Source organism: Electrophorus electricus, chromosome 22 (genome assembly GCF_041902795.1).
Source record: "Electrophorus electricus isolate QZ-2024a chromosome 22, ASM4190279v1, whole genome shotgun sequence".
Classification (NCBI taxonomy): Eukaryota; Metazoa; Chordata; class Actinopteri; order Gymnotiformes; family Gymnotidae; genus Electrophorus; species Electrophorus electricus.
The window spans coordinates 6,511,385-6,535,570 of record NC_137518.1 but is presented as its reverse complement, the minus strand read 5'-3'; the positions used below and the strand labels follow the sequence as shown (position 1 = coordinate 6,535,570).

At 38.3% G+C, this 24,186-nt stretch overlaps 2 protein-coding genes and 1 long non-coding RNA gene across 18 annotated transcripts in view; 2 read left to right on the top strand and 1 right to left on the bottom strand.

Annotated features, from left to right (window-relative positions):
• The window catches only part of atp2b2 (ATPase plasma membrane Ca2+ transporting 2), a 101,396-nt gene extending 90,744 nt beyond the window's left edge, over positions 1–10,652 (top strand). For 8 of the 13 annotated variants that reach the window (XM_081705332.1, XM_081705329.1, XM_081705327.1 and 5 more), the window contains 6 exons: positions 969–1,160; positions 2,103–2,316; positions 2,587–2,798; positions 3,079–3,186; positions 3,313–3,495; positions 7,377–10,652. In XM_081705332.1, coding sequence (XP_081561458.1) covers positions 969–1,160; positions 2,103–2,316; positions 2,587–2,798; positions 3,079–3,186; positions 3,313–3,495; positions 7,377–7,685 — 1,218 coding nt within the window. In that variant the 3' untranslated portion in view covers positions 7,686–10,652. Of the gene's footprint in view, positions 1–968; positions 1,161–2,102; positions 2,317–2,586; positions 2,799–3,078; positions 3,187–3,312; positions 3,496–4,791; positions 4,964–5,528; positions 5,581–7,376 lie in introns of all 13 variants that reach the window. The other 5 variants (XM_081705334.1, XM_081705333.1, XM_081705330.1 and 2 more) reach the window with 3 other exon arrangements.
• On the bottom strand, positions 10–21,958 carry LOC113583800 (uncharacterized). 3 transcript variants are annotated; one of them, XR_014119339.1, is made up of 5 exons: positions 21,833–21,958; positions 20,922–21,021; positions 16,551–16,972; positions 16,350–16,439; positions 10–589 (listed from the first exon to the last, which is right to left on the bottom strand). It is a non-coding gene; the product is annotated as an uncharacterized LOC113583800 (long non-coding RNA). The 3 variants fall into 3 exon arrangements; XR_003411339.3 differs by lacking the exon at positions 10–589 and adding an exon at positions 12,884–15,169; XR_014119338.1 differs by lacking the exon at positions 10–589 and adding an exon at positions 12,884–15,169 and having other exon boundaries at positions 16,350–16,972.
• The window catches only part of slc6a11b (solute carrier family 6 member 11b), a 22,216-nt gene continuing 19,934 nt past the window's right edge, over positions 21,905–24,186 (top strand). Inside the window, exons 1-4 of one of the 2 annotated variants that reach the window (XM_027020350.3) lie at positions 21,905–22,114; positions 22,476–22,712; positions 23,535–23,669; positions 23,801–23,941. In XM_027020350.3, coding sequence (XP_026876151.2) covers positions 22,490–22,712; positions 23,535–23,669; positions 23,801–23,941 — 499 coding nt within the window. In that variant the 5' untranslated portion in view covers positions 21,905–22,114; positions 22,476–22,489. Of the gene's footprint in view, positions 22,195–22,475; positions 22,713–23,534; positions 23,670–23,800; positions 23,942–24,186 lie in introns of both variants that reach the window. The other variant, XM_027020351.3, reaches the window with a different exon arrangement.

Below are 24,186 nucleotides of genomic sequence, written 5' to 3'. Positions count from 1 at the left end.
GTAGGTGACCCTGCAGCTCTGAATCCTTTTAGACGTGCTCGTCTCAGATGCTGAGCTTTCTCGTCTTAGAGCAGAAAAGGAGGCCGTGATGTTGTAATTCCACCCTCGAAGTCTGTACCTGTTCCTCCTGCGCTACCCAAATTCAGGCTGTCCTCATTTCCCAGCTAGCGTCACTCTGACACGCACCATCACGCCATCGCTTACAGTTTTTTTTTTCTTCTTAAAGCGCAGGATTGCCCCCTAGTGTGAGTTTTGGGTAATGGCTCACCTCAAATATGCACATAGCGTAAATATTGGTCCTTTAGCATCTTTGTTCTGATTTTGGTCAATTTTGCAGTTTTGTATTTGTTACGTTCTCCTTCCATCAGTGATTCATAAATAATATCATAAACAAATAACACATCATAAATAAAGGTCCCACATCTTCTGAAAATTATTACTTTTGTCAGCACTTACTTCAGAGTTCACCGCCTTCGAATCTGATCCTTGGGCCAAAGGGAGCTAGAGTATGTTCTCTGTTCCATGGGCAATGGAAAGACCTATCACTGTCAGCCTTGTCTTCAGGGAGAGCAAACCCCCAGGCTAGTCTCTGAAAAACATAAATACGTTACAGGCACAGAGAAGAGCAACCATACAAAAAGGAACACTCAGTCACTGTGTCAACATCCATGGCACTGAGGTGAAACACATTGTTTCCTCTGTCATGTCTGTTGGCTTTGTTTTATGCCATTTCTTTCTTTTTTTTTGGCAGATTCTGCTTACTCTCCCCACATCCCCCCTCACGCCCCCAATTCCCCACTTTATTATTTCAGTCCATTGTACTTTTTATTCCATCTATTGCCTGTTCCTTTTGTCCAAATGTCTGTTTCTCTGTTCCGGATGTCACAATCCTTTAATCTCATGGATTTGAGGATCTGCACCTAAATGACTTGGTAGCATTGCAAAATAACGGCGCCCTTCTGTGACAGGGAATTGCTGGCACAGATGTGGCAAAGGAGGCCTCTGATATCATCTTGACAGATGACAACTTCTCCAGTATTGTGAAAGCTGTGATGTGGGGCCGCAATGTCTACGACAGCATCTCCAAGTTCCTGCAGTTCCAGCTGACCGTCAATGTGGTAGCCGTGATTGTGGCCTTCACCGGGGCCTGCATCACGCAGGTTAGTCATATCTCTCTAATAGACCCATCGGTAGCTAATCACACACCTAGTCTTGCTGTGCTAGCAGTGTCTTAAAACATATCCATATCTACCAGTGTTCACTAAAACTGGACCAGATCTGTAGTTCAAATAAAACACATGTACACCTGTGTTCTTAATATGGCCTTAGGTACAGAAGGCACAATATATTAAGGCCAGTGGCCCAATTCTAGTTCTCTAAGACAACTTTCTTTAATTTCCTTGAGGAACACTGGCCTAAAAAAAAATCGATGTTCATCCTGAAAGCAGATTATCTGCTTGAAGAAGCACTTATGTGACTAAATTTCTATGATGTTTAGATGTTGTCACATATTGATTAGGAGTTAGGAGTGTTAAATCATGCGTTTGAATATGTAGTCTTGATTTCCAGGATAATGTATTTTCTTGGCATCAAACCACAAAATGAACCTTCATATTTAGGAACAGAAGAGGTAACTGCAAATGCAAACCAAATTGTTTATGTTGATCCAACTGATTTCAGATGATGGACAAATGCATCTTTTAATCCAATCTTGACCTTGCTGATTTAGACTTTTTAATTATGAAGCATGTATCTCTTCTAGCAAATGGTTTCAGAATGACCTAACACATTGGTAGAAAATGCAGGTGTGTCCATGAACTAAAAAATTAATTTATGTATGGAATCAGCCTAAATCTTTATAAATCTGTAAGAGCTGAAGACCATCTAAATATTAATTGGTTAATTTCTTTTAGCTTTGGAACTACATTCCTAGATGCTGTTATATGGTTTTAGTTTCTCTAAATGTTTGGACATCATGGCTAAACGAAATGATGGGACAGTTTATAAAACTAAACCAGAACTAAGTTATTCCCTGTGGGCAACTGCTAACATCCAACGCTACAACTCCACTTCACTGTCTCACGAGTGGATTGCCCTTGTAGGATTCACCCTTGAAAGCTGTTCAGATGCTGTGGGTCAACCTGATTATGGATACCTTCGCATCTCTGGCACTGGCCACGGAGCCGCCCACCGAATCGCTGCTCATGCGAAAACCCTATGGCCGCAATAAGCCACTCATCTCCAGCACCATGACTAAGAACATTTTGGGCCATGCCGTCTATCAGCTCGTCATCATTTTCACTTTACTGTTTGTTGGTATGTGATTCCTATAGAAAATTATAAATATTTAGTTATTTCAACAGTACCCATTTGGTGTATATTTATTCTTGAGTTCTTATGTCATTCTTAGAAAGTAGGGAAAATGTACAGAAGTCTTTATTTTAATTGTAGTCATATCATTTGTAATGAAAAAAAATTTGGACGACAATACATGTTCCTTTTGAGCACAATAATCGTACCATGCAAAAAGGAATGTCATTGTGTGTAGGCTACTGACTGTGTGTCTTTTCTGTGATGTTTGTGTAGGTGAACGTTTGTTTGACATAGACAGTGGCAGGAATGCTCCACTGCACGCACCTCCATCCGAGCACTACACTATCATCTTCAACACATTCGTCATGATGCAGCTGTTTAATGAGATCAATGCCCGCAAGATCCATGGCGAAAGGAACGTCTTTGAGGGCATCTACAGGAATCCCATCTTCTGCTCTATTGTTTTGGGGACGTTTGGAATTCAGGTACTGGCGTGTGCCACGCCGACAGCCATACAGTGATTCTCTTTGCAAGATTTCGTCACTAGCTTACGTATACTTTCCTTTGCTCTATACTGTTTCAGCGGTGCAATTCAAAACAAACTAGGTGACAACTTTGCTTCAAACTTCAGCGACTGAAGATTTTAATTGTGGTCTGCCTGCTGTGATTATTTGTTATGAGCTCTTATAACCATGTTAGTACCCACCTGGTGAAAATTAACCAAGTATGTCATTTGGACTGATTTTATTTATTTCAATGTTTTAGATTGTGATTGTGCAGTTTGGAGGGAAACCATTCAGTTGCTCTCCTCTTGATGCGGAAAAATGGATGTGGTGTGTGTTCCTAGGGCTCGGAGAACTGGTCTGGGGACAGGTAACTTGCCACCTGCACCTATTAGCATCATTTGAGGGCCCTAGAGAATCTTAGATAGAGGCCCCTAGAGAATCTAAGATAGAAGGTTTGAATGTTCCCAATATGTGATCATGTACTCTGTTTCAGGTGATCTCATCTATCCCAAATAACAAGCTCAGGTTTTTGAAAGCGGCAGGTCAGCTGTCGCAAAAGGACGACATGCCAGAGGAGGAGCTAAACGAGGACCAGGAGGAGATTGACCATGCTGAGCGAGAGCTAAGGCGAGGCCAAATCCTCTGGTTCCGTGGCCTCAGTAGAATCCAGACTCAGGTAAGCGCCGTTGGCCAAGACATTGCCTTGAGGTTGTGACTTAACAAGTGCATTGCCTACATGCTTTACTGAACTATTGTTTTTAGTAAAAGTAAGAGTGAAGTTTTAATTAACTTCACATTGTGCAAATTGGATGCAAATGAATTCAATGCTAGTAGTAATTCCATGGTCTTTATTTATAAAGAACTTTTAATTAAGTGCAAAACCTAAAAAAGCTAAAGTACATGAATGAAATAATATTACTGCAAATCATGAAATAGTAAAATAAAAATGGAAAGACCAAATGCATGTAGGCCAGCCTGAAAAAGTAACATTTAATATGGATTCCTGACATTCTTTAATATAGATACATCTACTGAGTTGCAAGCAAATAACCATAGGCCTCCCTGAGATGAGCAAAGTGATCAGAATTGGCTAAATTACATCGAGAGGTGTGCAAGACATCCCAGAACTAAGCCATTAAAGACTTAAACTGTCAAAAAAAGCAAAATGTTTTTGGAAGCCAGTGTAAACTAAACACTGATTTCAGTGAGAAAGTAACTAGGGACTTGTTATGCCAAGCAAATATTCTACTCTTTAAAAAGCCTTAAAATGATTAAAAGCTGCTTAAACTCTAATAGCACACAGACAGACAAAGACTATTGTCACTAATGCATAGTTAACCAGCACCAGCTGTGTGACTCTGATGTGTCCTTTCACCGTGAAGCACTAAAATAGAATGACTGATGATAAAAATATAGGATTTCTTTTAATCTCAATCTTATAATTTGTTCTTTGAATCTAATCCTAAACTAAATCTTAAATAATTTTAAAGAAAATGTATATAAAACCAGCATATAAAAAAGATTTTATCCAAATTGGCATGCAAATTACTCAAATGCATGGACTATAGGGTGATACATATTTGCATGATGTGGACAGTGCATGCAGCTGTACTTTTGAGAATCCCCCATGTTAGCAGTGCTTTATAAAATCCTGCAGTGAGGTCTACCTCCAGAGGACACCAATCGGAGACGTCTGGACAGACATTCCTCTGTCACCAACACACCACCTGCAGAAAATGGACTTCAACTCGATTTAAAGCATCAGCGCTCCAGTTCTATTTTGAGACTAAGCCCTTTAAATTTATGACAACAGCCTGTCATAGCTTCTAGCCAATGTCATGCTTCCTCGCGCGAAAGGCAGGCCTGCCCCCTCCCCCCACCACCATGTCATTACCACGTACAATCCTGAGCGCCGTGCCCTCAGGCTTTCTCTCAACCAAAATGTGGTGTACTCTCTTTACCCTTCTTGCAGATCGAGGTTGTGAACACGTTCAAGAGTGGGACTTCCTTTCAGGGGTCGCTGAGGCGCCAGTCCTCCACCACCAGCCAGAATCAGGATGTAACCAATGTTTCTAGTCCTAGTCACTTGTCCTTGTCCAATGCCCTTTCCTCTCCTACCAGCACTGCTGCTGTTCCTGCTGGCCGTGAGTGAGAACTTTCTGTGTGCATGTCAGAGATGCCCTCTGAGAACAGATCCCTCGAACTCCACATCTACAATCTCTAAACGAATTATAGAGATATGCAGTAGCCAACAACAAACTACTAACAGGTGATTTACATATAGATAGATAGATAGATAGATAGATAGATAGATAGATAGATAGATAGATAGATAGATAGATAGATAGAGTGTGTGTGTGTGTGTGTGTGTGTGTGTGTGTGTGTGTGTGTGTGTGTGTGTGTGTGTGTGTGTGTGTGTGCGCTTTGTTAACTTGGCTTCAATTTTTGCCAAGTTTAATAGTGGTTCAGTAGTGTTTTTAAAAAGAAACCCTAAAATGTAATTAATCATGTGAATCAGAAAAAGTTTTTTAGCATTGGAAAAGTGTGTACACTCATTCACCTTAACACCAGAGGGCATCTTTGACCCTATTTTATGCTTCTGGCTATTTTCTGATGTTCTGCTCTTGCACTTCTTTTATCTATATATCTATTAATGGCTTACCCCCTTTCTCAGAGGAACTCAGTGTCCCATGTGTTTGTCTCCCTCAGAATGCTAAGAACCCAGGAGTAAACATTCATCCCACGGCGTGAATTTCAGGTTGTGAGTCCCTCTCCACTGTCCGTCGCAACAACAACAACAACAACAAAATAATAATAATATCGATGTAAACTAATATTCCACGACCAAACTCACGAGGCTGAGTAAACATTCAAGTATAAGCCAACTGTATCACCTTGCTGAGCTGCAGCCAGACCTATTTACCAAAAAAAGTTTGGCTGCATTGTTTGAGTTGCACCTATGTTTATTTATTTAGCTTTTTTTGTGTGTGTAACTGGAGGTTGTTTTATGGTATTACTCTTTTCTGCACAGCTATGAAGACGAGAAGAGAGTGGCAACGCCCCTCATAGTCTTGTCTTTTATGTTGTCTGTGTGGTGTAGAGCCAGGTCCTCAGGAGGCCCACAGTGACCCATTCTGTCTTGTGGCTTCACGCTGTCGGTCATGTAGTCCACTGTGCGTGGTGCAGACTGCAGTTGAGTCCCATCAGGGCCAGTTTCCCGTCAGTGTGATCCGTCCTGATATTTGTTCTCATGTCATTCAGATCAGTCTCAACATTTTTCTTCTTCTTTTTTTTTTTTTTTTTTTGCCTGTGCTAGTGTGATTTTCCCTTTGCAATTTCTGGGTCTAAGTTGATACTAAAGGAAAGTGGCTTAATTTACCAATATATGCAATGTGCATTTCTTGTGCAAGCTAGCAGATTAATATGCATTAAATATATTTTATTAAATCATTAAATATATATTATTAAATCACTAAATATATATTATTGTAGTATATGTAGTTGTCGCAGTACAAGGTTTGCAGTCATGATACTTGCTGTTAAAACTCAGTGTTAAATGAGTGGGTTTCTAAACAATTTTGAAGATTAATATTTATGATGATGTATATCTTGTCTTTGGAAATAGAAAGGCAAACCTTTTAAAGGGCTGTTTCATTCAGTTCTTTAGAGTCATTAATTCTAATATTAATATTGTGCATTTCCACTTAACAGCACACTTTTAGTTTTGGTCTGTTGGCCATGCTTGTAACCTTGGTGAAAGCAAATGCGAATGAGAACTTTATGGCCTATACTTGAGTGTTTACACAGAGACGCATGGAGTTGTTAAAAGAACAGACCTCTGTCTTTTCTTATTCTGCAGTCTGTGTATGCCTGTGTTCAGTTGAAACGTCTCCACACGGTGTTGTCTCAAGCTGCATGTTTTTGTCGTGTTGTCTGACTGAATTTTTTTTTAAGCTTCGGTCTGCCATCGTCGTGTTGTGACACTATGCTTCGTAAAGCATAGAACTCATTCCTCCATCTTGTTATCCCTGCCATTTCAGCATACTCACTGCTTGAGCTGACTCGGTGGATGCTTTTCTTTTTTTTTCTTCCCTTTCTCTTTTAATTTTTCTCCTCAAAATTCATCCTGGATCTGAAAACTTATCTTTTCCTCTTTCCAAAAAAACTTTTCAACTTGCATGTGTTTTTTTTCCTTTGGAAATTAACATGAATTGTCTCTAGGTATACAACATACTGGATTTTACTGTATACTGTATACTGTGGTATTCAAAGAAAAGAACACTGCCCGTGTCTCTTCTTCTGTGGCTTTTTCCTTTTTTCTTGCCGTTCTTTTAATAAGTGAGTTAGCCTTTGGAGTCCTTTGTTTTCAAGTGTGGTGCCCACAGTGTTTTGGTGCACGGTAGATTAGTGAATTGTGAATGCCTCCCAGGTTCTGGGGCTACACGGCTGAGCACGGTGGTTCCATGACCTCTTACTTTTCCAGTTATCTTCTCAGAGTTAAGCTTTCCAATAATGTGCAGTAGCAATTCCTTTGATCTTGATCTCATCCTTCCGCAGATTCGCGTTGTGAACGCATTCCGTAGCTCTCTCTACGAAGGCCTGGAGAAACCGGATTCCAGAACCTCTATCCACAATTTCATGACTCATCCTGAGTTTAGAATAGAGGACTCCACACCCCACATCCCCCTCATAGATGACACAGACATCGATGATGAGAGAGCCAGGAAGAATTATAGTCAGCCCTCATCTCCTAACAAGAACAACAATGCCATCGATAGCGGTATAAACCTAACTACTGACACAAGTAAATCTGCTGCTTCCTCCAGTCCTGGGAGCCCCCTTCATAGCCTGGAGACATCCCTCTAGCCCCGATCTTTCGGGCGAATTGAATGAATCACTACACAGGACGTTACGTTTAAAAACCAGACGGAGCCAGCACACACGAAAATGGAATGTCTGCTGCTGACTGAACACGTGGTCAGGACCACGTCTTTTTTTTTTTTTTTCCTTTTTTTCCTCTGCTGATAAGTTCAGGAGAAAGAGACTGATTTAGGATGTTTCTGGATTGACTTGAAAGACAGTATCCAGTGTAAACACCCCACTCCCCCCCCCGCCCCCCCGCCGAAAACGACGGACTATAATGAGAATTATTTAAATCGAATTCAGATATTATAATTGCTCCTGCATGAATGTACATTACCCGAGTTTTTATTTTGAAATAATTTTATTTGGATTCTATGATTTGATTTGGTGGGAAGTGCCGTGGACTGATATTTTAAGACAGCTTATCTGATTCACTGATCTTTGAGTAATGTGTGTGGCATGTACCTAACTGTATAGATTTATTTGGTTAATGAATAAAGTGTATGAAGGTTGCAGGGCTCAACTTGCACAGTAGATTTGCACCTGGTGGAAAAGAGGAACCTATGGAAAATAGCATTTATTAAAAATACTATATATAATATACATAAATATATAAATATATACAGAGTTTATCTTTGTTGGCATGTTGCCTTGTTTTCTGCTTCAACAACTCTAACTACTTTAACTTATTTATGTCCTAAAGAGAATGTAATTTGTTTACAAAACCCATAGATACGTCCTGGTTTCTTTGTAGGGTTCAAAACCATACAGCAGACGTAGTTGGAAAAACTCAAGCTGTTGAGTACTCCTGTAATATTGGACTGTAGGTGTTTTATTACAAACTGTGCTGGACTTGCCTGCTATTTTGTCAAATAATGTAGATATTTTTAGAGGATTACAAAAGATACCAAAATATAATTAATGTGGGATTATATTATTAATGTGGCATCTTAGTATTATATGATTGTTGGGATGAAGTCTGAACGGCTCCCATTTTTTTCCAAACTCAGTTCTTAAGATGAAGGGTTTAATTCTATACTTGCTCCTTTAATTTTTTAATTCAATGCTTGACATGAACTTTTGGTCAGTCTCGAATATGAGCATACATTTCAGGTTGGATTTAAATATCTTCTTTAGGATCACTGCTTATTTAAACAAGAAAGAAAAAATATATTTTACGATTCTGTGTGACCATCAAAGGCTGCAATGCATTTTATGTTTGAAAACATGTAAATTAAGTTATATTTGGCTCAGCTGTATGGAAATCAAAGTTGTGTTGAAAATCTTGTGATATATTGTGTTGAATCTTCTTTTCTGAAAGTTTTCATTTCTAGATTTATTTCTTTTAAAGAAAGAAACCAGCTCCTGAGCTGTCAACACTTTGAACAACTGAAAACGTAACAAAAAACAAACAAAAAAAAACCAATACAAAATGGAATGATGCTTTTGAATCTTTTTCTAAAAAGAAAAATTACATATATGATCATTTTCTGCACTATCCAGATATGAATGAATTTCTGTGGTGTAACTTTAGATGTGCTTCTGTGTGTTAAAATCAAGCTTGTCTTCCTGCGGTCAGTAAATATACTCTAGCATCTCAACAGTATTCACTAGTTGTTAACTATTTATTGTGCTATAGAGAGGACAAACTGATGGTCATTTCAGAAGGCACACTTAAAATGGAACCAATATAACCAAGATCCCTGAAAATCTATCATATTATTATCATATTTCCTAAAAATTGGAACCATGGGGGAAGCATGATATCTTATGCTTAATATGCAAGTTGATCTCACTTTCCTTTGTCAGTCCATGGTCCTGATTTTTGTGTTTTGTCAGTTCACTTGCTCATCTTGAGATGGTGCACAAGCTTTAACTGTTTATCTCAGGCATGCGAAAACGTTCTACGTCAGAAAATCATCAGTCCCCTACGGTAAATCCTGTTATTCCTGCTCACATTTTGCTCTTTTCACTTTTAACTCATTTCAAAGCAACATCTGCCAACAATTTTCCTGCAGAACAGTTTTACAACAAAATGCTTCATCTGTGACGTTTTAAGTGGTGAGTGAGTGGTGAGTAGTTTGTACACAGGGAGGACTGTAGTGAAGATGCAACTCCAAATATTTTTCATGGACACGGCCTCTACAATACTTCTGCAGTGCAACTGGCCTTGTTTGATTAGAACGTTTTCCCAAATATCAGCAGGTCAAGTCAACTGCACAGTGCCTGGTGTTGCTGGGCCAATACGTGGATACAGTTAAAAACATGTATCGGTCAACCTAAATGCAGACATTCAAGCAGTCTAATAATTATGAATAATAATATTTCTTGCAATACATCAGCTTCAATGTACTGTACTTAGCAGCATGCGTTTTGTGGAACAAGAAGATATACGCCACTGGTACTTTGGCACTCTAGCAATTTATGGGTAAATGATAAATGTTCATCCATCTTGTTTTATGATTTTTTTTAAATCTATACAATAATTGTAAATAAAGAATTCAATGTCTTTGTTCATTTAATACTATGCAAAAAGTCATGCTTTCTGATTGTCATCCACCTACTCTAGAGTGTGTTTCTGGAATGTCTGTGGTCTCCAAAAGTCAGTACATGATGTGATGTAAATGATTTTCTAGCCTGAAAAAAAGTTATGAACTGTGACTCTTGCCGCTTCACTTGTCCGTAACCCAACTCCAGACAGGAGCGCAAGTAAAAAAAAAAGAGAAAAAAAAAAAAGAAAAAAGACAAGAAAAGAAAAAAAAAACCAGCACTTAATAAATTCACAGAGCAGCATGAACAAGAGTTATGTCTAATCAACGGTGTGGAGTCTTGTTTTCCTCCATATGTATGCGTTGCACTGAGTTGCACTGGGATATAGTGGAACCTCATGAACCACTATAAGAATTAAGAAAATCAACTGGAGTTTGCTTACCATGACTGTAATAAAAAGAACTTTTGATTTTGGCTTCATTTACAGCTCAACATTTTATATTTATCAATGTTTGAGAAATAAAAAGTCACATAACTTTTTAGGAAAAATGCACATATACACGTTGACATATATATTGTGCTATTATGTATGGTCAGAAAGGTCTGGTCTGAAGAAGCAACAGCTCTATATAAATCATTTCAAGGTTGATGGGCAGATTATTTTCTTAGGTTTTTTTTTCCCATTTGTTTTTGTGGTCTCAGGATATAAACTTTAAATAACCATTTGTATTGCTGGCATTCAGTTAATATATTTCACGATTTGGTAATGTAGCTTAAAGAACGTTTTTCCATCCTGATAGCTATCACTAAAATACTTGCTCTGGAAAGGAAATATTCGCTGTGCTCGATAATCAGGAACTAAACATGTACTGGCCAAGATCTGGATGTAGTGGCCAATCAAGAATCCCCCTGCCTGTCATTTATTTTGTGTGCGCATTGGTTAGGATATGCACTAAACAGAAATTCATGGGAAATTGTATGAACTAGATGTGCGCATTAAAAGTAATAGTTAAAGTTAGCTCTGCAGAAGATTTAGTCATCATTTCTATTTGTATATGATGATAACCTTATGATTCATGTGAATTCTTTTTTTTTTTTTCAGATAAATGCAAATAAAAGCACCATATTCCAAAATGTCTTTAAAGCAGAAACTATGAAGTTCAAATGACATTGTTGGTTTAATTAATACGGCAATCACATGCATCGGACATTTATATTCCATTTATATTTCATATAATATTTTCTGTATGTTGTGAAAACTGTAACTGATACTGGATGATACTGGATGTTTGATATACTGACAAAAGCTAGCACTTAAATGGATAAGAACATGTCCAAAAGTGAAATTATTAGTCTAAAATGAAAAGACTGTGTTTCATGTACAATTGCACTGGTCACTTGCACTGGTCACTATCTGTTCTTGGAGATCTATAGCACCTTCTTGCAGAATTTAGTTTCATCCCTAATCTAAGATGTCTGAGCAAACAAAGCAATACATTTTCTAAAGGCATTGACCAACATGGGAGGCGAGTGCTGGACCAGTTCTGATCAGTGTCATAGGTCTGGGAGCCAAGCATCACAGAAAGATAGATCTCCAGGAGAAAATTGGGTGGCCCTGGTTGGCTAGCTGTCAAATATCCTGGTGCAGTTAATCTGCTTTCCTGGAACACCACCTCTCACACCTGAATATAAACTGTAAGTGATGCGTAATTATGTTTGACAGCTATGAACTGGTGTCATGGAGAATCAATATTACATAGACCAACCTTTAAAGTAGCTGGTTGAGGACTTGAGGACTGTGATTTAAATACCTCTGCATGAAACCTTTTGTGAAGAGATAAAGAAAAATTTTTGTCAAGAAGCTATTCTCCAAATGCAACACCAGAGGGTGGTGTGGAGTCAGAAATGTAAATGCTGAAAACTGTTAAGGCAAATCTTTCAGCGGCCTATCAATAGAACTATCTCTGGAGGTACCTGTACACACACTATTCTCTGCTTCTTGATCAAACATTAGCAGAATGAAATACGGAAATGGTTGTGTTCTTATTCTCTCAGTACTGATGTAGTAAAGCAGCGGTTTCTGCATTTCTTTTTCCTGAGAGTGTGCTAAAAAAAAAAAAAAGGGTATGTGTACGATGTTTTAATTTGTACAGCATTTTCCTCCCATCCCTTTTTGCTTTTTATAAAAAACAACAGTGGCATATGCTCATTGGGTAATTGTTTTGTCCAAATGCATCATGCCAGACAGTAGAAAATATTCAGCACAATTGATGCTGATCTCCCAGGAATAAGGCACATGGTTGTCTTCTATTCTGCTTACTTGGATCCCACAGGCAAGGTAAGGTTCCTATGTCAGTATGTATTTAACACATACTGAGCAAGCGACAGGGTTACATTCATGATCTCTTAATCTTCAGTGTACAATATAATAATATATCTGTCAGTCATAGTTAAAATACATTGGTTTGATTCTCTGTAATCCAAATCCTCTGTAGGTGAGACTTTGTGTCTAATCAGTACTGATGATAGATGGCATAGCAGGGTATATGGAAAATAAGATGCAATCAAATTTTCTTGTGACGATAAAAATATTTCAAATGTAAGGAATAGAACTACCCCAAGCCCTAAATCACACCCAAATATATATATAATCATAAAATATCAGCATGTATAATAAACATTAATTATAGTTTGCATTTCTAATTGCATTTGTTATGCTACTATATAACAAGTTCATTTTGAAATAAAGAGAGAGAGAGAGACAGAAAATAGAATTCAGTGATGGGAGTGCAAATATTTAGCCAACAATTAAGACTGCCTGGGCCTCCTGCTTGCAAGAAAAGATATGCTCTGCATCAGAATGAGATTGGGAAGCCCAAACGCTTTTGATCCAGTTCAGTTTGAACAACAACACACTGATTGATTCTTTCTCTCCATTAGTGACAAATTGTACTCATGTTCATACATTGCATTGCTCCAGCATGACACAGCATATGCAGTGACAGTTGCCATGGAATGTAATTAATCATACAAGGTAAAAATGTCACTGCTTATGGACACTTTATTCAATGTGTTGAGACTTCCTGGGGTCACTGTGAGGAGTATTGGCTTTGCATCAAATGTATAAACATACTGATGCTTTTTAACTCCTCAAACCTTGCATAGGGGGAAAACATTTGTAAGTTGTGGGAAAGTTCTCCTGGCAAGAAGATAGCTTCTAGATAGCTTTTGTCCATGATTTTTATTCAGTGAAAATTAGCCAACTACATATAATCCAGACTGTTAACAAAGCTATTGTCTCTATGTAGGGAATTAGGGTAACGAGAGGGATATTAGCCTTCTTGTCATGCTGTGCTGCTTGTCGCTTAGTTAAACAGCTTTTAGTCACTGGAGATCTCAGGATGGCTCTGCTAACTATGTCTAGTCTTATAGAAATAAGGGTAGGGTGGGGCAGTGCGGTATCAAACCTCATAGGGTTTCCTGCCATATTTTGCAGTGGTTAAAAATTGAAGAATGCCGACAAGCTCAAACAGATAAAGCTTCTCCACGTCAGGAATGCTCCATTTGCATGCAGTGTTGGGTCTGGCACAGCCGATGAATATTTAGTGGGCTCCCACAGGCGGGCTGAGATTAATGCAGGATGAATTCAAGTCCATGCGCAGGCTCATTTCGCCGAAGAATGGGCCTTTATTGAGGCTTGCTTGAATCATGCTGCTTTCCCTTTGCCCAGTGGAGGTAGAGGTAATTGACAGTCCTTTAGAAAGTGCCAACACTAGTGCTTTTTGGAAGCGGATTGATTTTGAAATTACATTGCCTTGGGGTCTTTAAAGGCTGGACTGGAAAATGCAGGCCTTTGGTAATTGTTCTAATGAGATCAGCGTACCTTATGGTTCCTGTTAGGGAAGCCCATTTGTGGGAATGACATGGGAAACGAAGAGAGTGGCCCAACAACCCCCCCCTCCTATGAACCACCAACACCACCACAACCACAAGAAAAAGAGAGGGTGAAAAAAAGATTTAGTCCCAGTTGAGGAAAAGCTTCCATTGTCCAGGCTTGTTCACTGTTTTCATTGTAGTTGCTCCTGGTTGTGGTTTTAGCATAACCTTTGAAACCCATGCCATGAACTCGCTTTTGCTCTAAACCCAAAGCAGACTAGCCTGGCAAGAAGTTGCAAACCACTTCCTTAAGTCAGCACAGAGTTCCACAGTTGAGGAACAGTAATCACAACAAAATTAGTTGTAATGATAATTCTGAATGTTGCCATGAGAAATGTGAAAAGTAAGCTGTGATTTAGTCACAGTGAATTGTTTGGTCAGCTGTGTGGCATAAATGATCACATAAACATTGCTGTTGGCATGAAGTGTTAGGTTAAGTCTGGCCCACTTCCAATACAAAGCTAATAAGTGACACATTTTCCCCACATGATTTAGCATTTATGCCTAAATAAAAAGAGATGAGTCATTTACTTATCAGTCTGTGAAGCTGACAGTTGCACAAGAAGTATAAAAACACCAATTTTTTGATGCCATTTCATAGTGCACGTGACCACCCCACAACACCTTCACCTGAGAATGAGTCTGAACATTTTTATCATTTCCAAACTACCTCTAAAGGACTTGGGAGGAGAGCTCCAGTGACTTAACACAGGCCATCTTGTGGCAGACACTGCCAGTCATGAAGTAAGATGCAAACCTCTCACATTAGCATGTATTGCTCCCATCATAAAACAGTAATGATTAGTCTCCCTCAGTGGGGGTAATTAAGTGACAATTCTACAGGAGTAACCTCAACCTCATGGAGGATGCAGCTTGACAGCTGACTTGCCGGTCACCTGCTGGGCTCAAGCTGTTCCTCTCGCTCGCCCCAGACTGTGCGCAGTGGAATGGACATACTCCATTTCCTGCCTTTCCATGTCTTTTTTCTTCTATCTATGCATCCATCCATATACTTATCTATTCTTTCCTCATAGGAGTGTGATTGCATCTGGGAAAAATGTCTAACAAAGACAACACAGTATGAGATTCCAGCACTAGGGTATGGGATGATTCTTTGACTAAAATAAGCTGTTTTTGTTGTAGTTAATATATTTTTGTTGAAAATTCCTACCCCATTCTTTAACAGAGATTCCTATTTCTATAACATGGGCCATTGTATTATAATTATTGGTACTGATTTAAATTTTGGAAGAGCATTGGTTAACAAATATAAATCAGTTTTGACAGATCTAATCCAATGGAGGTTTAGGTTTATACAATGCAATTTTAAAAAATCACTAATAAAACACTGTTTGATTCTCTGCCAAAGAAAGAAGCAGAACAGTGTCCTGTTCCATAAATAGAAAATCTCATTGCAAAGCTTCCAAGAAATCATCCAGCCAGATGACATGAGGCACACATATCGGCAGGTGATCATGGAAAATAAGTCATGCAACAATGCACACGCAAAAAGTAAAAATAATGGGTGATAGATTTTCATTCAGGGTCACGGCTGCAGCTTCCATACCTCAGAGAATCCTATAGCTGCATCTTAATGACACACTGCACTGATCATAAGATGTTTAAAATATGAACTTATGAACTTAATATGAAAATATGAACTTCAGTACAAAGAACTAGAGAATGCTGGCATAAATAACTTTTAAAACATTTAAATTAACTGAATTTGGTCCAGAACAACCTATTAGAGTGCTTTGTTGTCTACATTGACATACGTTATCCTTAATACTGTTCCATATAAGTCTAAGTCTAAATATACTTGTCCCAAAACCTCTGCTCGACCAAAAGGTCCTATAATTTGAAATCGATAAAGCACGTTTATTAGAATCACCTGGGGACATTTCATTCTCCAGCATCATATTCTAGCTTTCCTTGTTAAGTGCTTGAGTATTTTTTAGGATACAATTTGGACTTCAGTGTTTAATACCTTTAATCTCTGACCTTCATTGTTTAAAATCTTTTGCTGCAGTGTGTGTGTGTGTGTGTGTGTGTGTGTGTGTGTGTGTGTGTGTGTGTGTATATATATATATATATATATATATATATATATATATATATATATATATATATATTTATATATATTTATATATATATATATATATATATATATATATATATATATATACATGTGTGTGTGTGTATCTCAGTCACAGTATATTCTACCCCTAGCAGAATACTTACTTTTGTCACAGACAGCTCCCAGTCCCACTGGTCACATGGTGCGACCACACCTGCACCGTCTTCCGTGTCTAATGTCTGCATGTATTTAAACTGTTGCAGAAGAGTACGGGGTTGTCGGCCTTTGTTCATTTTCGACAATATGTTCATGTTCTTGATAGTATCGTGTGCTATGTTTGTAACCTGTTGTCTGTTTTCACCTACCTGGTTTTCTGTGAGTGCCGATAGGTTTGTCCTTCGTGTGTGTATAATAAATGTCTGTTTTCGTCAAGAGAGCCTGTGTGTCCGAATCCTCGCCCTGCAGCACTTGGGGCATTACAACTTTACAATACTTTTGGCATGCAGTCACAGGAATCACACACACAAACACACACACACTACACTGAGATAATATTAGTATATTAGTAACATCTAGGCGACAGCTAAGAGACAGGCTTCTGATTGCCATAAAAACAATTGAGCTAATTGTTATGGTCTCAGTGGCAATACATCTTGCATCCCTAGTCCCATGAATCCGTGAGGGGCATTAAAGTACACATTTGGCAATACCTCATTCCTAATAGAGAGTCAGACTGCAGAGAGCCTGCATTGAGCCTGCAGGAGAAGATGGAAGCTCCCAAAGTGACCTAGAAGAGAAACAGTTGCCATAAATCAGCATGTTTTTTCTTGATCACATTCCACGGCACCAAGGTTAAGTTTGTAGCTGTTTCCTAATCCATGCTTAACAAGACAATGGTTGTATTCAGGAATCAGTTTTTTGCATGACATATTGTAAACAACACAAAAGTGTAGACTGAGTGTAGACTTGACAGTAGATGATCTAATGCTGCTATGTAAGAAACAGCCCGTCCACCCTAGACCCACTAGAGAACCCGAGGCTCCAACATCTACATTTAAGTGGCTACTTGGATTAAACATAATGTAACAAAGCACAGACTGGTTACTAGCTGGGCTGCCCAATGGAGGATGGGTCTCTTCTTGAGTTTTGGTCCTACCAAGATTTCTTCCTTAATTTTGCCCAGGGAATTTTTCCTTGGAATGCACCTTCATATAAATTTAGATGCTAAAATTATATTAGTTTATAAAAAAATACATTTTAAATATTTCAGATGTAATTACAAACTCCAGTCCCTCAACCTATTACACAGTCCTATGTTCCTGAAATTATATTTACAAGAGGAAAATCTCTGCACTTGAAAGGTGCAGTACAACCTTAAAACAAACCAAGGAATCATGGAAGAAACACGAGTGGATGTGCTACGGGTAGGGCACTAGGACCCAGCACAAATGAATAGGTCAACAGGTGAAAGCAGGTGATTCCTGCAGTATTTCACACTACCACTTCTATGCATGGGACCTCTGAGACAGCATGGGAGAATGAAGGTAGCATATTCAAGTTCATCACACAGGAGGATTGCTAGTGGTCATGAATTATGGTGCTAGCAGTGCAGGTAATCTTATGTGGTTCTTAAATTCATGCTTTTTCAGGCATATGACATCTTGTAGGCTGTTTGTGTTGATATGGTAAATTCATGTTGATGTGCTTTTTTGGTTGAGATGCATTAAAATAAGATGCTTTTTCCTCCCTTTGCTGTATTTGCTTACTTTCTGCTATGATCAGGTGATATGAAGGCATGCTGGGACAGCACTTAGAAGGCCCGTGTATTCCATTAAGAATAGGGTGCTTTATGGGATTATGATATAAACATTTTGTTTTTTAGCGTTGTATCTTCTAACTCTTAATTGAAAAACTGTGCTCACAAATTGCTGTTTAGTTACTAGTCCAGTACTATGGGAGAGAGAAAAATTCAAAGCAATTTCAGGCATGACTATTTGCTTAACACATCTGAGAATCTTTTGGATTTGAAACAATTAATTGTGGAGCAAACTGTTAGATTTACATGGAAGCATTTGTGTATATATTTAATACTTAACAGTTATATTCAGTATGTTTTGATATTACAATTTCCACTATATTGTAATTATGTTTAGATTCTTATTAATATTGTAGATACTGAATTTATTACACCATAACAAATGAATGATAAAATACTTAAAGTGTCGTAATTAAAAGGTTCCTGCAAATAATTATAGATAGCTGTAATTTAAACACACTGTTTTTTCACTTAGGCCAAAGGTAGTTAATCTGAAGAAGATCTTATTTATCTGGTGACCAATTAAATTTTGCATTTATACTACAGTTCATCAATAATACAGAAAGGCACAGAGTTTGATAACCTCACCTCAAAAATATATTAGGCTGGTGAACGTTCCTTGAAAGTAATTTAAACATTAAAATTTACTGATGTATTTTGGATTACTGCTGCCATGCGTTTCATATGCCTTTTAGCCAATAAAGACATAAAAACAAAGACATGCAAATAAAAATATTAAGAAATTACAATGTTAACCCATTAAATCAACCTAAATAAATACTACAGAACATCCTACACTTTCTAATTCAAAACATCAATGTCAAAAGCCAGTGGTTGAAGAACATTAAGTTATTCATGCAAGTTATATTGACACCCTCTTACCCACCTTTAACTGATTTTTAATTTTAATCTTTCTCTCTCTCTCTCTCTCTCTCTCTCTCTCTCTCTCTCTCTCTCTCTCCTGCTCATACCTCTTCAGTCTGTGCCCTTACTTCCCACACCATCCTTTTGTCTTAATTTCCCCACACATTGTTTGTTAGAATAAATGGACACATGGGGTAATTATCCTCCCCCTTGAAGATGAGATTGCCAAATAAACATAGGGGTTGTATTGTTTCATTTTGTTTCTATCATTGTGGCTTTCTAAAGCCTTTAAAAGGGCTATTTTGAATACTTAGCAAGGGGCCACCTTTCATATGTCACCATCCACAAGCATGTATGTGTGCTTTCTCCCCATCCAATTGAGTGGTGAAGTTTCAAAGTAGAGGAAGAAGTCAAACATATTTAACCTGAATTATACCCTCCAGAGGAGTTTTGTCGAGATGATGGGTTTTCTAATTTGTTGTCTATGGGTATCTCAGCAGCATTTATAGAGAGCCTTCATGTAGCCAATTGAGACTTTATCAGAGAATGTAATAAAAAGGATTTATTACATATAGGTATACTCTGTGTTTCAGAAAACTTTAATTTCATGTGTAATGTCAAAAAATATTATTTAGTCTTCTTCTGCAATACAGCATTTGGTATATATTGAACCACTGTTTCACATGACAAGTACCTATGTTAAGATATGCCGCAAAATAAAACCTAAAACCAATTTCTTCTTTGAAATTTGAGCAGTGTTACTGAGTGCTACTCAGTGTTATTAAGCTTGTTTGATCTGGTAGCTAAATGCGTAAAACAGTGGCATGTGGGGCATTTATGTGAAGGCAGCTGGCGAGGATTTGGGAGACTTCCTGTTGTAAGGCATTATAATGGCTCATGGGGTCAGTTCCACTGAAAGCCAAGCTAGTAATCAAGCTAACAAATCTGACTCTAAACCTGAACAGGCAGAGTGCTGGTGAGAGATCCGAAGTCCAGGATTTAAGCACAAGATGTTTTCTGTTCTTTTGTTGTATACAGATTGTTTTGGGCTCTGATGTTAGGAGTGGGACAGTGCCTCCCACTGGGGAGCTTGAAATGCATGTCTGGAGCTGGGTAGGGGCAGTGAATGCAAACAGCACCTCCAGTAGGTGACAAATATGTAGTATGTATTTTGTGTGTGTGTGTGTGTGTGTGTGTGTGTGTGTGTGTGTGTGTGTGTGTGTGTGTGTGTGTGTGTGTGTGTGTGTGTGCATGTGTATGTCTGTGCATATGCATGTGCACACGTGTGCATAAGTGCTTGCAATATGTATACATGAAAACATGAATATTGTTATTTAGATTTTATGACTATCTTATAACATTGACTACTTGCCACCTTTACATTGTGCATATGAGAAATTACTATTTGGGATTTTATTGAAGATTAATGTATCTGCCCATTCTGGTCAACACACAAAAGCAAAGGCAAGTGAGAGCACATCTATTTACCCTTTGCAGTAGCAGAACAGCATTCAAGGAAAAAAAAAAGCTTGTATCCTAGCAACCTCTCCATCCTGACTTGACTCACATCTCTCTGCAATGGTAGTGTTAAGCCCCTAAGTACTATCACACATTGGTCAAACAACAAAGGAAAGCCCTTTTACCTTTTTGTGTGTTTGTGCGTGTGTAGCATTCATCTTGGTAAAGGGCTAAGAATAGGCTAAGAATATACACAGCTTAGTTTAGCAATAGAATCTTAAAAACAAAGAGTCTATTTCCATGTATATAGTCTATTATCTACTTTTATGACTGCACAATTATATAGTAATTATATAGGCTTGAGCTGTTAGCACTTTAGGTTTAAATGATATCATATCAATTTGCTGGCAAATACTCTTATGTTCACATTAGCTGTATTGATTCATATACAAAAACTCAAATGCAGACTCATATTAGGTGACATTAAGGCAGACATCAACATGGTTAGACTCAAAAGAGCACAAAGTATTTGTCAGCATCTTTGGTGGCCACTCTCTATGCAGTGTCCTACTTCTTTCAAGTTAAAATGACAACTGACCCTTAATTGAGCAGTGCATAGTGAGTAGGTCACCCTTTTCCATGGCACATGGAACACTGGGGGAGCTAGGGGTTTCCTGCCATCCACGCAAGTCTTCCTGCTGAGAGAAGCAATCAAGTGTGAACTAATCCATGAGACTCATTAAGCTGTATGCAAGAAACATTTGTTGACTAGCTGTTTGAAGCTGTTATCCAAAGTTACCAGTGTGTTTCAGAATGATGTAAAAGGCTGTGGAGATTAATGAAATGTGTTGTATGTATTAATCCATATGTAACTTCTGATAGATTAGAAACAGAGTCTTTGTATATACAGTCAGAGTTTAGTCCTTATTAGTTTCATACATTTATTTCAATATACATATGGAATATTTTACATAAAAATAAATTCTACATGTCTAGTCAAATTCCAGGACACATTTAAAAAGAAAACAACAAATCATGAAAACACAAGGTTCAATAAAATATAGATATGAAGTTGTTATAAAATTTTATTCATGTGTCTTTTGGGGATAAGCAAAAATATTTTTGAGTGATCAAATTTGGGTTTTGGTACAAAGGATTGCAAAACTAGGCAATGGTTTTCTCAATATTCAGCCTTGTCTGCAACTAAATTGCATTTTTAAAGGATTTAAAATTGAAAAGACTAGATTTATTCTGACCAAATGTATGTGCATGTATGGTTTAGAGACATTACATTTTCAATAAACATAAGGGGGGCAATTTGCGCTAATGTTCGACTGGAAAAACATCTTGTTGACACTGTCTCAAATTTTAACCCAATGCCATAGCTAAAGGTTAAATGCTTAAACAAAACCCTACTTACACAGCACTGAGGCAGCATCCACCTCTAGCGTGATGGGTCTAGCTGAGCTTAAGTGTGAGGTAAATTACAGAGGACGCAAGTGTAGTTACCACATGGCTCTTTTCCAGTGAGAGGCGTTTGAGATCAAATCGCTGAGTCTGAAGCACAGCAGTAGCAAGTTATCCATCGTCTGGTAACTAGCAGAATCACACCGAAGACTGCTTCATATAACGAATCTGATCACCATTCTTTCATTCAGAACGGATCTAGACTTTTCTTCTTTTTTCTCATTTTTACAAACGGGATACAATTTAACCTACCCTTGTCGCGTAAGATCAATAGCAGGTGATCATCTCGTGAGCCAAGGAGGCATTACTGCACAACCTATACTGGTGAGTAATGACTCTTCATCTTGTCCAGTTCAGCTTTCATCTGGTATGGGGAGTACCCGTGAATCTTGGTTTTATCAGAGGTGAGTCTGGCGGTCTTCTGGCTGTAAGTGTTATGTCACACCCTGTTTAATTGAATTTGCAGCTTGAGGCGCTTTACTTTTGTCTCGCGCTCGGTTGTTGGTGGCACCTCAGACTTCGTTTATCTTGAGGCTCTCTGTGCAGTATGCGCGCTGCTGCACTTTTTTCGTTTAATCCAACTAGTAATGCGTTTATACAACCAGCTCAAGAAATTCGAAGTAAGATTAATTTGCTTCCAGTATAGGCATGCAGCTCAACGAAAGGTCTAATCGATTTGTTTCAGGCTGTTAGGACGTCATGACAGCCGAAAAGACTATTCCGATTATAAATGGAAAACCAGACGATACAATGGACGCTGAAGCTTCGAATACCAACCTTGTACGCAGCAACGACAAAAAAGTGGTGAACGAAAGGGGACAGTGGAACAATAAGATTGAGTTTGTGCTGTCAGTCGCTGGAGAGATTATCGGTCTTGGCAACGTTTGGAGGTTTCCATATCTTTGTTACAAGAATGGAGGAGGTAAGAGTGCAGACACTTGTCCATTCATTAATCTTTAACAATGACTTGAATGCTTTTACTAGAGTTGATACCACTCTGAACCTTCCGTCATTAAATGCTCCTCCGGTCTACCTACCAAATGAATGAGGCAGCAAATTTCCTTTCTAGCACAACAATCGTTCTCCTGAGTTGCAACCACCCCTGCTATTTCATCGCTAACATAGTTTCTAAGGATACCTCAATAGCTATCCTTACCTTTTCACAGTGCTACCAATATTGTTACCAATATCTCTTTGTTCCACCTGTGTTATAAGTAAGATTATGCCTAAAACACTCACAAAAGCAAACACTTTGCTTTATAGTATAAGTAGATGTTGACAGGTTTACTAGTCCATGAGATGTTCATATAATATATGCATAAAGTACAGAACTTCAAAACAAGGGAAACTAATCCAGTGTAAAAAATATTTACCTTAGTGTAAACTAGGTAATTCTAAAAAAATCTTTAGTAAAGGGAGGAGGGTGTTTTAATAGCCAAGTGAATAAGTGAGTATAAGTGAGCAGGTTTTATAATTGTCCCATTAATAACAAGAACTTTAAGGTTTATATCAAAATAAGGTTCCTGCAATGAGTCAAAGGGCAGCAGATAGTGCTGCCCTTTGACTCATCACATAATGAGTCAAAAACCAGCAATATCTGCAAGTGTCACATCTTGGTTAAACTATTTCTTTACAAAATTCAAATTATGTCAAATGACCAAGACCACAGAAGCATTATTGTTGTAATGAAAGATATCTTCCCACAGAGCTGCGTTACACCTGAGTGATTACCTTCTATTTGTAGGTGCATTTTTTGTGCCCTATGTCATCTTCTTCGTCTGCTGTGGGATTCCTGTGTTCTTCTTGGAGACAGCACTCGGCCAGTTCACCAGTGAGGGTGGAATCACATGTTGGCGAAAAGTATGTCCGCTCTTTGAAGGCAAGTCAACATCATATGTTTTGGCAGACTGCGTATTCCCTTAACCTATGCAATATATGTACTCATAATTAAAGCCAACCATGGTTAAGAACTGAATCTGTAAGTGAACTTCTTTAAACGTCTCTCTTAAGGTATTGGCTATGCGACTCAAGTGATTGAGGCTCACCTGAATGTGTATTATGTGGTTATTTTGGCGTGGGCTATCTTCTACCTGTTCAACTGCTTCACAACAGAGCTACCGTGGGCCTCCTGTGGCCATTACTGGAACACAGGTGGGTTCAATTGTCATGCAACCATACACAACTCTTATTACATGAAAACAGCTTTTGATGGTTTTTACACAGAGTGGAGTGGAAGCCAGAAATCAATGACTAGTAGAGAAGTTGATGTTTTTTGCTTGCTAGTGTCATAGCTCCTGCCAAACAATATAAAACACCTAAGCTGCAAAATCTGAATTGTCCATGTAACGAAACTAACAAGATTGTGACATGAATACAAGATAACATCATATTGATCC